General features: G+C 33.1%; 1 protein-coding gene across 1 annotated transcript in view; it reads left to right on the top strand.

The window, feature by feature from the left end:
• Window positions 1-15701, top strand: part of LOC149799300 (cilium assembly protein DZIP1-like) — an 89037-nt gene extending 73336 nt beyond the window's left edge. The window contains exons 21-23 of the mRNA XM_089958609.1: window positions 766-833; window positions 2642-2733; window positions 6336-15701. Of these exons, the coding sequence (XP_089814735.1) occupies window positions 766-833; window positions 2642-2733; window positions 6336-6445 (270 nt within the window). The 3' untranslated portion in view covers window positions 6446-15701. The remainder of the gene's footprint in view (window positions 1-765; window positions 834-2641; window positions 2734-6335) is intronic.
• Window positions 15702-16929: the final 1228 nt, after the last annotated feature.

The following is a 16929-nucleotide window of genomic DNA, read 5'->3' as shown; positions in this document are numbered from 1 at the left end:
TAAAAAGTAGTATTCAGAAGATTGCTGAGTTTGATATATTGACTTGAACATATGCCATTGTATGGAACATTTGTCTTAGGTCTGTGTTGTACCCAGATGCTCTTTTCCATTTTAAAATCTAAGACTAATCAAGGCTAAAATCTTCGCCGTTGAGAGCACTGTGTAGAACTTGTCTGGGATAGTTACATTTTCAATGCAAAATTAATAAAATTTAAATTTTTCAGCAGTCGGCTCATTTTTCTCACTATTGATACATACAAATGCACATCAGTTGCTATTAATTTTTTTAAAATGTTTTAAGGATAATCAACTCTAGACAAAAATATAGATGAAAACAAAGTATACTAAAACATGCTGCCATAGTTTTAGATAAAAACAAGGTATACTAAAACATGCCTCCTTACCTTAGTTTTTTATGTCTATTTTTAATTCTGTGTGGTACTGACATGAATTGTTCTGTGGTACTGACATGAATTGTTTGTGTGGTAATGACATAAATTGTTCTGTGTGGTACTGACATGAACTGTTCTCTGTGGTACTGACATGAACTGTTCTGTGTGGTAATGACATGAACTGTTCTGTGTGGTAATGACATGAACTGTTCTGTGTGGTACTGACATGAACTGTTCTGTGTGGTACTGACATGAACTGTTCTGTGTGGTAATGACATGAACTGTTCTGTGTGGTAATGACATGAATTGTTTGTGTGGTAATGAGATGAATTGTTCTTTGTGGTACTGACATGAATTGTTCTGATGCTTTCAGGATTTTGACTCAGACAGTGATTGGGATGTATCTCCAGTGGAAGAGGAAGAAAATAAATCAGCACAAAGGTTGTAATAAAATTAATTTGTCTTATTTCTTGTACAACATATTGGCATTTAATTCCAGTAATCCACTTATGGTGACAATTCCTTATAAACCCCCTGGTTATACAACCGCTTCACAAAGAATTCCAGCATTGTGAAGGTGATGAAGGGCCTCTTTGTCACATCTGCTACAACCACATTTTTACTGTTGTTGTTGTGGGGCTTAATGCCTTATTTCAGCACACGATAGGCTATTCATGGCGGCCAATGTTAATGGTGGAGGAAGAACCCGGGAAAACCCCGGGAGGAACCACTGACCCATGTGAAGCTCCTGGCAAGCTTTCTCACATACCCACGTTAGCTGAATCCTAGACTCAAACCCATGCAGACAGAGGTGAGATGGCAGTGATCCGTAATGGAGAGCGCTTTAGACCACTCGGCCACTCTGGGTCCCCCCTGCATTTTTAAGATGAGATTCTGAAATATTTCCATGCTTAATTAGATATTTACATGCTGTTGTAAAGAAAGCTTTTATAGAGGTAAAGGTGGGTCAGCCTTTTCTTTAGGAAGTTTACATTCCTTCATGAAGCTCCAAGCTGCTTGACCAATCATTATTTCTTCATCATTCTTGATGTTGTATCCAATCCAGAAGTCAACAGATTCTGTGTCCTTGTAGATCATGGCAGAAGGTTTTACAAACATGGCCATAATCTGCTTGAATGTATCAATTAAATTGTCATTTATTCAACTGTACTTGATTTAACCGATCTATCAGTGTATCCTAATTTTGCTAAAGATAATCATAATTTCCATGCTGGCACTCAAATTACAATTTGCAGCATACAATTAAGGCCATACAAATAAACAGTACAATTAAAAACTTAATTTTTTTACTTGAGATGTTGACAACAATCGTGCCTGCCACTGGCAACAAAGAAACATGGATTGCACATCTTGCAAAATGCTATATATTTAACACTTCCATGAGTCAGGCATGGAAATTCCAGGCTATAAGAAGCTTGGAAAGAAGTTTTATATTTTTTTCACTTTCCATCTTCTGAATCTTCCTTTCTTTTAGACAATGTAGAAGAGATCACCAAACATATGAATTCAACTTTGCATGCTTTTCAAAGAACTTCTGCGCACTTCTGGTCTTACATGCTGGAGAATTTCCAAAACGTTTTTTGTTAAATGAAATGAATTTTCCCCGATTTCTTTTTGATGAAAATATCTTTTTTGGGGGAAAAAAATAATGCAGGAGTGTGGCAGGTGCAGTTGAATTCATAATGTAACCAATTTTAATCAATATTTATAACCTGTACTTGGCAATACATAACTTTGTTCATTAGACATATCTAAATTGTACTTTGATATACCTTGTATGATATGGGAACCTCTCTTCAGTTTAAACACATCAAAATATGAGGTTAAAAGTTACACAAAGAGAAAAAACAGCAAATGTCACCTTAATTGTTTATGATTATAACCTCTTTTTTTAAATGTGAATATGTTCTTTTTTGCAAATGTTAATCTTTTGAGTACAGCCTCTTTGTGTGAAAATGTAAAGAATTTGAAAAAAATATAAAGCTCTTTGTATGAAAAAACATGATGCATTTGTTGAATTGCTATTTTGATAACTTGATAGTGTAAGAAAAATTAAACAGTACAAAAAATTACATAAAATACATTACTACATAAGTCTGCTGTTTGAAATGGTCAACTGTTATGTTATGTAAGCCAAGTGGGCAAAGGTCAAGCCCACTTTGGTCTCTTGTTACACTAAATTTTATGTCAAAAATGCTTGCTGTATGGTATATTTTCCTGTATTCCAGAAAAGGAACACCTGCCAGCCGTGGAAGTCATGCCAGTACGTCTTTCTCAACAAACACCTATGGCTCAAGCCAGTGGGGAGGATCTGCTAAAAGTAAGAATGACATTTAAGTCACATATCTGGCCCTGTATTCTGGAAGTTCATACTAAGAAACATCCATACCTGGCCACAGTATTTTGGATACATCTTTCTCTTGGAAATTTTTCTTGGCAAAGAGAAGAAGCAGAGTTATATTGATGAAGTCCTCTTGTTTTAACTTAAACAGAGTAAAGTTACAGAAAGTTGCTTTGGACTTTGAGCTTGAATTCTAACTTTACATGAAGTAAAGTTACTGAAAGTCATTTTTTACTTGAGGCTTGAGTTTTGGTCTGATAGTATATAAAAATTTGTGAGCACAAAACTCAAGATCAGCTTGATGGTACCCAAATTGTTTAGTTTGTAACTCTAATGAACCAGATTAAAACTGTAGAAAGTCTAAATTTAAATTCTGTTCTATATCTCAGACGTGAGCATGTAAAGAAGCTAATTGTATTCTTGCATACAGAATAGCTGGGTATCTTTTAATGCCAGATCTTCTTTCTTTTGATCTCAATAATGTTTTGTTAGTGGGTTTTCTTTTCATTTTCTATTTTTTTTTGTTGCTGTTGCCATTCATTAGACATTCCTTCCTGTACTTTGTTATTCTTTTTAAAAATCATGAATACTTTATTTCTTGGAAGGCAGATAGATCATGAATATAACTAAATTAAAACCACCAGTTTAAAACCACACAAACATCACTTGCTATACATTTAGCAATGAAAGTATAATTAAATAAGAATTTATTTAATTGTCTGCCATGCAAGTCCAGTGTATTAATAATCATATGAAAGGTTACAAGTATGATGTATTTACTATATAGGTGATTATTTGGACAGATATGACATTTGGCACTTTTGTCCAAAAGGAGTAGTTTTCAGTTTCAGCAACTTTTATTTTTTGTGATTGCAGATTTTGGGGTATTTTAGCAGGACAACCAGCAGATTTTTCTACAGCTAGCAAAATGTTTGTATTTTATACTATGATAAATATCTCTCTGCACAAAAACTTGACTGAGGACAGATCAGAATAGCTGACCTGTTATTGAGCAAAGGAAACATCAAGAACACAGCTTGCTGTCTGAAAAATATCATTGTGTTTTGTTAAAATTGGAACAATAGTATCAACTTAACCTGAATACAAGAATACTACTTCATGTCTGATTACAAACAAGAATACTCCCTACCTGATTATAAACAAAAATACTCCCTACCTGATTAAACGCAAGAACACTCCCTGCCTGATTCCAAGCAGGAATACTCCCTGCCTCATTATAAACAAGAATACTCCCTGTCTGATTACAAACAAAAGTACTCCTGCCTTATTATAAACAAGAATACTCCCTGACTGATTACAAGTAGGAATACCACTGTGTTCAGTTTCAAATTAGAATACTCTCTGATTAAAAACAAGAAGACTCACTGCCTGCTCACAAACAAAGATATTGCCTGATTACAAACAAAAAACTCCTGTCTGATTGCATACACAAATACACTATGCCTGATTACAAACAAGAATACTCCATGCCTGAATACTAGCAAAAATACTCCATGCCTGATTACAAACAAGAATACTCCATGCCTAATTACTAGCAAAAATACTCCATGCCTGATTACAAACAAGAATACTCCATGCCTGATTACAAAAAAGTAATACTCTTGTCTGATTACAAGCAAAAATACTCCCTGTCTACTTACAAACAAAAATACTCTATGCTTGATTACCCAAAAAAATACTCCATGCCTGATTACATACAAAATACTCCCAGCCTGCTTACATACAACAATGCTCCATGCCTGGTTACATACAAGAATACTCTTGTCTGATTACAAGTAAGAATATTCCAGTCTGATTACAAGCAAATATATTCCTGCTCTAAATCATGGAAAATAACCTGCTATATGGTATCTAATCCATCACTAATTTATGACAATAAGGTCTTGCCAACTTTGTTAACACACCATACAAAACATTTTCAGATAGACACACACACGCACACGAAGTCGAGCTATTTGGTATTTTACCTTATCTGTAGGACTAACTCAGTGTATTTTTAGGTCAGCATCATTAAATGTTGCTAAAAGTACATAGTTTTAAATGTGTCGTGAAACGAATTCATTACTGTTAGCTACGTTTAATGATGCTGACATGAAAATTTACTGAGCTACAGGTAGGATAAAATTTGCGATGCTATGAGGAATGAATTGTATAGAGGCTGTTTCAGACACACAGGCTACACACATCACTGGCTACATGCATCCCAGGCTACACACATCACTGGCTAAATATCAAAACTCTCAAGAGCTACTGGAAAAACAGCAAAAACGAGAAATGTGTTATTTCAGACCTGTGTTCTTCAAGGTTTGTCAGACACCCCCAAACAGCCCCATTTTAATCAAACATTGTAAACAAATTAAAATTTCTGCATTTACCAATCAGAGTGGTTCATTCATCAGTCAACACACTATTGCAAAAGATTTCCATGTTGCTTATCATTAGTCTAGTAATAGCAACACTTGTCATCTTTCCACGAAAGAAAATATTAACTTCCAAGAATATCATGAATTAGAAATCTCCTCCATCACCATACACTTAGTTAGAACTGAATGGTAGACTGCACCCAGTATTGCAATATATCATACCTCAGCCTACCATAACACTTTTTCCCAATTAGAACTGATGAAGTTGACAGTTCTCTGTATAAAAGATATTAATTACTTATTGCCATTTTCATTGACATCCATCGATTAAATGTGATATTACAGTAATAATATCTATTGGTTTTATGTTTCTATTATCTTATATGTAAAACTTTTTTACTTAGGGTTGACAAGTCGCCCCATTGCCCTTATTAACATATTTTTATAAATGAATAACAGTAGCACGTTGCTTGAGACGCTGATTGTGCAATACTTCCAACACCTAATTATAACTTTTTTCTTCATTTATTTTTCCTTTTCTAAGAGCGTCACATACAGCTAGATTCTACTTGGATAGCTATTAAGATTTTCATAAAGACTGCTAAACCTGATGACATTTATATTGAGTGGGAAGCAATAATGGTATCTGATGAATACTTTGTTTTGAATCAGCTAACTATATTGCAATAGTACAGGGTTATTTTAATTTAATTGGAAAAGATTGGATGAGAAAAGTCATCTATGTCAGCGTTTGTACCAAGACAAGGAAATCCCAGTCATAGGGTTACATCATTTGCCTCCCCACAAGACTATGCCTATAACATGTAATGTAACCCCTTGACTAGGAATTCCTTGACTCAGTGTAAACCCCAACATAGATTCTCCAGCCATAATGGGTATTTTACAGCTTCCTGGCAAACCCCTTTGTTTTACCAGTGCTCTTAATGATGCTGCCAGGACATCTTCTTTGTCACACCACATGAATTTCCATTTTCAGACTGGTCTGTATTAAAGATAAATTTATAAAACATAGGCATGATCCATCATTTCTAAAAGCATATTTAATACTTTTTGTAAATCATTCTGAGAAAGTTGTCTCCTTGGCAGTTTTATGACCTAGCCATTTGTGTGTTTCCAGCTAAACCTTAAAAGTAAGTAGTGAGAAGGTGCTATTTAGAAGTTTCATATGTATTTCAGCGGCCAGTACTGTCAATCCAGGTGGGACCAGAGGTACCTCTAACAGAAGCTCTTTTGTCAGTGTTACAGATGTCAGTGATGACGAAGACCTGGACTTGGAGAATATATAGATAAAAGATTTTGTACTTAATCCATGTCATGATTTTATGATGTCAGCTGGATTTAATTTTCAAATTTCACACACTGATTGAAGATAGTTTTATTTTTAAGGAAAAATTTCTTCTTCAATAGTTATTAACATGTGATTGATGGGGTGATGGATTATAGAAAAATAATAATCAGAGATGCCATGCTTGAAATATTTTTGGAACACTGAGGAAAGATTTTGAAATCCTAGACCATCTTTGGACAAAATGGTTTTGGGACTGCTCCAGTGCCAAGTTCATGTTCTTAGATGTTCTTGGAAGTGCACATTCAAAATTGCCTTAACAGCTGGAGTTAATCTCAAAACAATAAATATGGTGCACCAAACTCAACATCTTCCACTGTCTTAGTTCTTATCCACTCCTGCTTCAGAGATGGTACAAGTTCTTAGTTGAAGAACATTGTTCACTAACACAGTTCTTCCACATCGAGGCAAGGAAAACTGCCAGAACATTTATCTCAAATAGCAAGAACATTGTTCTCATGTTAAGATGTGTCTCACCCAGAGGAGTCCTGGACCTCACGGTTTAAACTTGCATTCTGGAAAATATTTCATCATGATATAATTGGTACAAGCCAGAGGATTCATCATGCCATACTGTGTACAAGCCAGACGATTCATCATCCCATACTGTCTACAAGCCAGAGGATTCATCATGCTATACCATGTAAAAGCCAGAGGATTCATCATGCCATACTGTGTACAAGCCAGAGGATTCATCATGCCATACTGTGTACAAGCCAGAGCATACCAAAATAGTGTGATATACCAAAACTTTTGACTGATATTAATTTGAATCTCGGTAGACCATGTTATGGCTGCATATCTTTAGGGTAACATGCACCATGGACATTTACATAAAGCAAAGAAAGCATACAGCTGATTTCAGTTCTTATCAGACATTTTAAAAAAACTGTTTATGATTCTTTTCCAAAATGTTTTTTTAAACAAACCTTTCTCAGGATGCTATGCAATAATTTATAGCATGTGGTCCGATGCAAATGGGCTTTGAGAGAAAGTGACAATCAGACAACAGTGCGGATGGACTATGAGAGACAGCAACATGCAAGACATCACTGCAAATGGTCTATGAGAGAGTGAAATGTGTGATATCAATGCAAATGGTCTATGAGAGACAGTGAAATGTGGGACATCAACACAAATGGTCTATGAGAGACAGTGAAATGTGGGACATCAACACAAATGGTCTATGAGAGACAGTGAAATGTGGGACATCAACACAAATGGTCTATGAGAGACAGTGAAATGTGGGACATCAATGCAAATTGGCTATGAGATACAGCAACATGTAAGACATCAGATTTTTGCATATAAAGTACAACTGCTATTTAGTTATGAGAATTTGTTTAATTTATTTCAAGAATTAATTTTCCAATATTACATATAATGAAAACAATTTGAAACACCATATATTACAGTTGAATAAAAATGAATTCTAGCATGGTCTTATCACATAATAATTTTTGCAATCAATAAGTGAATTAGGCAAAAATGTTATTCATGCATTTGCCCAAAGAGCTCTTGGCTGTATGTATATCAGGAAAGTGAAAGTTGGTCATAATTATAATATCACATGTATTCTTGCCAGTAAGTGTAGATAGATAGTCTGAACTTAATATCTATACAATTTTAAGCCATTCTGTGAGATATATTGTTTTGTAAACTGTATATGCCATGTGTGCTATAACTCATTTTTTTGTACAACACACAGCCTTCCCTTACTGTAAAGTCCTTCATTAAAACACAGATTTCTATGATTAGAATTGTATGGTCATGGATCCCATTTCATTGGGTTGTCATAAAATTGAATGTAAATTGTACTTCATTATAAGGCAGTCATGACATTCAGCAGTATACTCTATTATTCCCATAGGCAGAGTTATAATGAAAGAATACTGAAAGTAATTTTTGCAAAGTTCTTCCTTCTCCCGTCTTGTATGTTTCGAAGTTGTTTATGATGTGGTTGTTTATTTCCAGTTTTTTCCAGCAATTAAATGAAGACAGTTATAGAAATGCATACAGAAACACCTGTTTAAATGAAGATAGTTATAGAAATGTGTACAGAAACACCTGTTTAAATTAAGATAGTTTTAGAAATGTGTACAGAAACACCTGTTTAAATGAAGATAGTTATAGAAATGTGTACAGAAACACTTGTGTACAGAAACACCTGTTTCAGAAGTTAGAGGTAGTAAAATACCCAGATTAATTCATTATACTATGTGTAGTAAGAATAGGTGCAAAATATTTTCAGTATACAAGTACTGTACATAGATGTACATAAGTACTGTTCATACATGCATATAAGTTGAGTCCAATTGCAAACACTATAGATCATGATCTGCAGTCGCACTATGTTCCAGTAGATAAAGGTCTGTGTTATCTGTTCTACTGATTACTTGGACCCAGATGTGCCAGCTCATTATGCAGATCTGAGTCTGTGCAGTTTGTAGTTTGATTCAACTTGTAAACAAGAATATATTGTAATAAAAACTTTCTTATTGTAGCATCTTATGGATCAGCAAGAAAAAAAGTTTGCAATTATTCAGATGTGTCTTATTTAACTTTCTGTTTTAAGAGATTTTTTTTCACCTAGTCATCGACATACATTGGCTAGAAGTAGTGTATGCTGTAAAATAAGAAAAGAGGAAACAAATCTACTACACTGGAATAATTTTAATATTTATAAAAAGTAAATAAGATGAAGATAGACTTATAATGGTTTTGAATGGACTTTTGTCAAGTATTTTTAAAGAACTCTGGCATAGCTTGTGGGACCCTTGTTAGCTGTAGATAGATCCAACAAAGTTATCAGTTCTCTGTAATTACACATACTAAAGTGCACGATGGCAAAGAGAGGGTATTGAGAAGACCTAATCAATTCAACTGAAAAAAGTAACCTGTATTTTGTCATTACTGATAGCCAATGTCAGTGTTGATGCTTTCTCCAGTACCTACATGGAAGGAAATGAACAATGAACTGATATGCAATACATGCTATCTGTATGTTATTATAAATATCAGCGAGGGAAATGTACAAGACATTTTGTACACCTGTCATTTAGTATCCATCGAAATTCCTCTTTTCAGGTTGGAAAATTTTATCACATTTCCTGGTTACAGATAAATGTTAATATTTCTTCATGTCATGGATTCACATGCTAGTTATTTGATTTCTTAGACTGCACCAGGGGTAATAAAACATACTCCAGCATTTACATCGGACACAAGCACGATTCAGAACAAAAAATTTTCATTTTATCAGCACTAGAACTTTGCCACAGTGCACTTTATAAGTGTGTAATTAACACAAACTCATAACTTTATATGATGTTTAGAATTGGGTCATTATTTTTATTTAGTTTTCTATGTAAAAGGTTTAATAAAATGTGTAAATGGTCCCTTTAAAGAACAGATTTCAAATCTGAATGAATGCATTCAGTACTGTTTGTAAAATATATATAGTTTTCTTATATTGCTTAATAATCCTTTTTGTGGCAATTAACAATCCAGTTATAAAATGAATGTGATCACCGTGTTATATTTAGAGAGGTTATTTTGTGATGTCTTTTTCTGTTTACATATCAGGAAGTTATGCAAGCAGGTTGGATATATCGAGAATTAATAGCATGTCTTTGTTACCATTTTGTGCCTGTATTCAAATTTTTACCATACAGTTTTTCTCTGACCTTCCGTCCTGACTGAAATTTTGATATTTTTTATTGATTAACTTCATAGAATTGGAACTTAATTTAATGCACAGTTCCACTTAATTTTATCAACTCACTGAGATTAACAAAGCTTTTAATTGATGTCCATATTAATACATATCAAGAAGTTCATTTTTTTCTTTATATTCATTATCTTAGTTGTGAACATGCTAAATTTGTGATGTGAATAAAGACTATTTTACTCTTTATCTGAGATTTAAGAATAGTGGCGTCCATTTTAAAACTTTATGTACAGTGCATGTTGCATGTTGTAACCTATTTCCCCTAACCCAGTTAAACATTGACTGATTTATTTTAGAAAACATTGAAATATTATCAAGTTTTTAATCATTGAATGATTTTGTGGATGTTTTATTATTTGCTTCTATTCAAATCATTGGAAGTTTGAGTTTAATGGGAAAGGTTTTTGGTTTTATTTTCTGTAATTTGATCTTGAATTTGCCTTTGTATATACTGCATGTGCTTGCATAAAAGTGAGATCCAGCTGTGAACTTCACAGACTCTAATCTACCATCACATAATGCACTGTTAGATCTGGGTCTATGCAGTTAGGTTGGAGTAATCAGTAGAACAAACATAGACTTTGATCTGCCAGCACATTATGCAATAGCAAGTCAGGATCTATGCTGTTTGCATTTGAATATGACTTGTAAGCCAGTATATACAGTAGTAGTCATTTGTATCTTAAAGCATATTGGAAGTTAAATATCTAAATTATAATCATGGAGTTAAGTTGGCTCTTTTGCTTTGTTTATAATTCACTTATGACACTAACGTTTTTGATTGGGGTGAGCATTTTGTTGAGTTTTATCCCAAATTTTGTGATTTGTAATTTTTAAAAAAAGAAGAAAATTCACATAACAAAAATGCATTTATGATTTGCAAAGAGAACTTCCAAGCATTTTGTTATCAAGTGTTAGGTAGAAATGTAAATATGATAAGTTCCAGATCGTAAAGTTTAATATTTCTTGTTGTAAAACTAAATTAAAATATAAACTATTTAGTTTCTTATAGAATATCTGGGTATATCGTTCAGTGTATTTTTTAATAATCTTCAATATTTGACAGTTAACTGTTCATGTCGTCAATACATCATAGCTACATAAATGTAAATTGTATTTGAGTTCAATACATCATAGCTACATAGATGTAAATTATACTTGAGTTTGATACATCATAGATACATAGATATAAATTGTACTTGAGTTTGATACTTTTCATAGCTATATAGATGTCGATTGTACTTGAGTTCGATACTTTTCATAACCACGTAAATTGTGCTTGAGTTCGTTACATCGTAGCTACATAGATGTAAATTGTACTTGAGTTTGATACATTATAGCTACATAGATGTAAATTGTACTCAAGTTTGATACATCGTAGCTACATAGATGTAAATTGTACTTGAGTTCGATACTTTTCATAGCTACATAAATGTAAATTGTGCTTGAGTTCATTACATCGTAGCTACATAGATGTAAATTGTACTTGAGTTCGATGCATCATAGATACATAGATGTAAATTGTACTTGAGTTTGATACTTTTCATAGCTATATAGATGTTAATTGTGCTTGAGTTCGATACTTTTCATCGTTATATAGATGTAAATTGTACTTGAGTTTGATACATCATAGCTATATAGATGTTAATTGTACTTGAGTTCGATACTTTTCATAGTTATATAGATGTAAATTGTACTCGAGTTTGATACATCGTAGCTACATAGATGTAAATTGTACTTGAGTTCGATACTTTTCATAGCTACATAAATGTAAATTGTGCTTGAGTTCATTACATCGTAGCTACATAGATGTAAATTGTACTTGAGTTCGATGCATCATAGATACATAGATGTAAATTGTACTTGAGTTTGATACTTTTCATAGCTATATAGATGTTAATTGTGCTTGAGTTCGATACTTTTCATCGTTATATAGATGTAAATTGTACTTGAGTTTGATACATCATAGCTATATAGATGTTAATTGTACTTGAGTTCGATACTTTTCATAGTTATATAGATGTAAATTGTACTCGAGTTTGATACATCATAGCTACATAGATGTAAATTGTACTTGAGTTCGATACTTTTCATAGCTACATAAATGTAAATTGTGCTTGAGTTCATTACATCGTAGCTACATAGATGTAAATTGTACTTGAGTTCGATGCATCATAGATACATAGATGTAAATTGTACTTGAGTTTGATACTTTTCATAGCTATATAGATGTTAATTGTACTTGAGTTCGATACTTTTCATAGTTATATAGATGTAAATTGTACTTGAGTTTGATACATTATAGCTACATAGATGTAAATTGTACTTGAGTTCCATACTTTTCATAGCTACATAAATGTAAATTGTGCTTGAGTTCATTACATTGTAGCTACGTAGATGTAAATTGTACTTGAGTTCAGTACATCATAGCTACACAGATGTAAATTGTACTTGAGTTCGATACATCATAGCTACATAGATGTATCATATTGTTTCAAATTTGTGCTAGATTCATCTTTTTCAGTTTCCTTTCTTTGCCAGACCACACAAATTGTGCTCTAGAAACCTGTATTATAATTTTTTCTGTTAGAAATCATATTATGGTATTGTTGTTGACATATTTTTAAATTTTTGCTGTTGTACTTGAAACTCATTTTATTTATACAAGTAGTTCTTTGTTTATTATTGAATAGATGATATTACCATGTATGAAATAAATACTTGCATCTTAGCTGCACACATGTCCAAAATAGTGGAATACATTTCCATCTGTGATGTACCATAATAATGTATTCTTAGATTTACATGCCATGTCTTATAATAATGCACTTTTGTATTATCAACGAGGTCATAAAATAAAGCAGCTGTGAACTTTTCCCAAAGTATGGTACTTACTCAGAAGTGGAGTCCAACTGCAAGCAGCACAGACCCAGATATGATGTCACATAATATACAGGTAGATCTGGGTCTATGCAGTTTGTTTGAAGTAATCAGATATTTTGTTTGTTCTTCTGACTACTACTAGCAAACTGCATAGACCCAGATCTACCTGAGCATTATGTGATGGCAGATCCAGGTATGTGCAGTTTTGACTCAGCTTCTAAACAAGTATATTCAGTAAAAGTAATTGTCATTGTGAACAGTTGAGCTGAAAATAAAACAGGATCAGCATTCGAATATTTGTTTGTTATCAAATGATTATTAGCACCTGCATCCATTGTAAGCATTCAGCATTGCTGTCCATGGATCTCCATAGAGGTGTTTGCTACCATTTTATAAAAAAAAGAGTTGATGCAGAATATAAACTATGCAGTGTTATTGTAAATCAGAGGAACAACTTGCTAAATCGCCTGAAATTAAAACTCATTCACAAGGTAGTCATAATGTCAAAATGGTTGTATTGCTCACAATATTGCCATTTTTATTCACTGTCTTTCAGGCACTCTTGAAAATATAAAGTGTAGTATATAATTTGATAGAGAACAGGAGCCAGATCAGTCTCAATAAAGCCTTTATTTTTATTGAGAAATATTTCAAAATTTAATTCTTTTATTTATAGCACATTCAGTCATTCACTGTGTATAACAGTAGTCTTGAATTTTTCATGTGCTGTTTTAAAAGGTAGCTTGAATCAGTGTCATTCTAGAAGCAATTACAAATTACCACCCTTCTTTACATATAAATTGTCTTCAACAGTAAGCAAACACTTTATCATACTTTATTTTGAATCTGAACAGGGAAAAAGTTTCTGCCCCCCCCCCACCAAAACTATTTCTCAAGACCTCTCAAACATCACTTACATTTAGATGGCTCAGTGTGTTCATTGCAGTTTAGCAGGTAGTTAGGGGTTATGCCCTAAGTACCAAATGAAAGTAGACCAAATTGAATGTAACCACAACTGAAAGTAGACCAAATTCGAAAGAAGAAGAACATAGACATGATAACTTGATTGATATCAATGAATATTTTAATTATGCCTAATTCTTTCTGAATGGATTCAACAGATATTCTAATAGAAAAATTTTGTATTCGTTTCAGCTCTAGAAAACAGCAGCATTCACTTTAAAAATGTCAGATCACCTTTGCATTCATATACTGTCCAGTCTGAATATTATTTGAGAGAACTTTATGTGTAATACAGTAGACATAAAAAATAAATGTTTACATTGCAGGCAAGCTGCTTTAATGATCTTGCATGGTTATTTTTGACAGAATTAATACCAGGGTCAGGGAATTGATTCCTGTTTGGTGTCTTATTAATTACTGGAGACAGTGATTTTATTTATTTGCTTGTCAAATTACCTTCTCAGTGTACACATTTTCCTTTTGTGAATTGTGCAAGTTACATCCCTTCTGGTAATAGCTTGCCTCCCCAGAAATGGAATTTTACTGTAAATTATTTAGCATAAAGAACATATTTTGGAGTTGAACATGATTATAAAGAAAAATAGTTCTCGATCAGTTGACATAAAATTGTATATATAAATGAAAAAATATAACTATGTAGTGCTTCACATAATGTTTTATCACCTGTCTTTTTGTTTCTCTAACAACACTGGGGATGTAATTCCTTGCGAGAAAGGGAAGTAACCTATATGATACTGTAGAGTCGATTCCATTTAAAGCAGCTTCTAAAGAATATTGTGAAGGCCTGATAATATTTTTGATTCTGTCTAAATTAGTAGATGTTTTGAAATGTAAAAATTGAACTCAAACCTTTGACTGTGATGCGACTAAACTTATGACTTACGTGTAATCGAAAATGGTAAGTAATAATATGAATTAATCAAAAGTAGGTGATCATCTGTCAGTCTGTATCTATCTGTTGTGTGTGTGTGTGTGTGTATATATATATATATATATATATATATATATATATATATATATATATATATATATTAGCACTAAATATAAATAAAGAAAAAAGTGCAGACCAAAATTAGTGACTTTTAAGTTATTCTTTAATAAATCTTATCTTTATTTACCGCCCATGATAAATATTGTAAAAAAAAAAACCAGTTACAATATCGATTTTTCAGTCTTGAACTGATAATTTGTTGTTGTTTCTGGCGGGGGGGGGGGGGCAGACATTTAAAGCCTTCATCATTAATTGTTTTTCCACTGAATATGTGGAAATTGTTGTTTTTTTTAAAAGCTACTGTTGAACGTTTAGCTTGTCCAAAATATGCTTCTATTGAATGTACTTATTTCCTAAGCAACTTGTCCAGAATACATGTATCTTAAATGTAGTTAATATTTATTTACAGATTGTTATTATTTAGTATTAGTTGCAGTAGAACTGTAAAGCAGATAGGTTGTATGTGGTATTAATGTAGAATGATATTTTAGGTCTTAGCATTGATTTCATTGACATTGTACATGTAGGTCATAGGCTGGTAATCAATATATTTCCTGATTGTAGATTTGTATCTTATAGATACTAAATAAAGTTCATGTGAAATGCTTATTGTTGCAAATTATGTTGTTTTATTTTTACACCCTAATAGTAATTCAGTTCAGAGAATATCTTATTTATGGATTACTTGATTATTATGTTTAAAGCATATATAAAAAAATGTTTAATATGCCTGGGGTCAGTTTATATTATAATGGTAGATTTGTATTAAATATCATGCTTTACTGTTGATATCGAGCCCAGTTATTGAAGATCAATGTAAAAAGCAAATTCCAGGAATTGTTGTCACTGATTAAATAGGAGAGAGTAGTGCTGTAGACAAATGGGTTAGGTGGTGTTGGTGAAATTGTAAATAAATTAAGGTACATTAGTAAAGGATGAAACCAATTTTTCTAGTAAATTATGCTTCTTCGATAATACTTGCCAATTTATAATACCTTAGGAGAATAACTGCTACTTTGCATATCCAGCCCTTCAAGATAAAAACTTTAGTTAAAGACATCAAAAGTTATGTCCACCTAGGTGGCAGTCAGTAAGCATGATCTCCCCTTGGTACAGGGATTGGTGAATATCTCAGTTACTACTGGAGTGAAAGTCATGCTCTCTGTATTGATGTAACTCCAGGGAGACTGAAGGGTTATGTTTATTATGCTTGGGTAAGTATTATCAAAGAAATCTACTAGAAAACTTGGTTTCTTTTTCAGTTAGAATACCCAATCATAATACCATTGGAGAATAGGTAAGAGGTAGAGGGAGATGTATTCCATACCATGGAGAGACTATATCTGGTCCCCTAAGATATGTAAGACAGCTCTTAGATAACTTGACTGGAAAATAGACTCCATATGTGGGGGAATGTTTGAAAGATTAAGAATTTTTCCCTCCATGTAGGTAGCCTTGAACTGAAGGGTACAGAGTAGACAATGAATTAATTACAAAAGTCTGGTTTCCTTTGGACTGGAGCCTGTTCTTGGCAATGAAATGTGGTGCCCTCACAAGTTAAACTGACCCATCTTGTAGTTTGGGTCCACTGCCTGCCATCACTAATGCAGTGAGAAAGCAGGTCTTTAATGAAAGGTGAACTAATGATGCCCTTGAAAGTGGTTCAAATGGTGTCTTGTTTAGCCAGGTTAGTACCCACGATATGTTCCACTTTGGGCACAGAGCCAGCATTTTTGGCCTTGTATAACCAAAATTGGAGAGAAGGTTGGATTATTCTTTGTTTTGTCTGATATCCTCTCTTCCATGATGGTGCAAAGTGTCAGCGATCATGTAGTGG

Source organism: Sinohyriopsis cumingii, chromosome 5, assembly GCF_028554795.1.
Source record: "Sinohyriopsis cumingii isolate HCF-2022 chromosome 5, ASM2855479v2, whole genome shotgun sequence".
NCBI classification, from domain to species: Eukaryota; Metazoa; Mollusca; class Bivalvia; order Unionida; family Unionidae; genus Sinohyriopsis; species Sinohyriopsis cumingii.
This window is presented reverse-complemented; position numbering and strand designations above follow the sequence as displayed.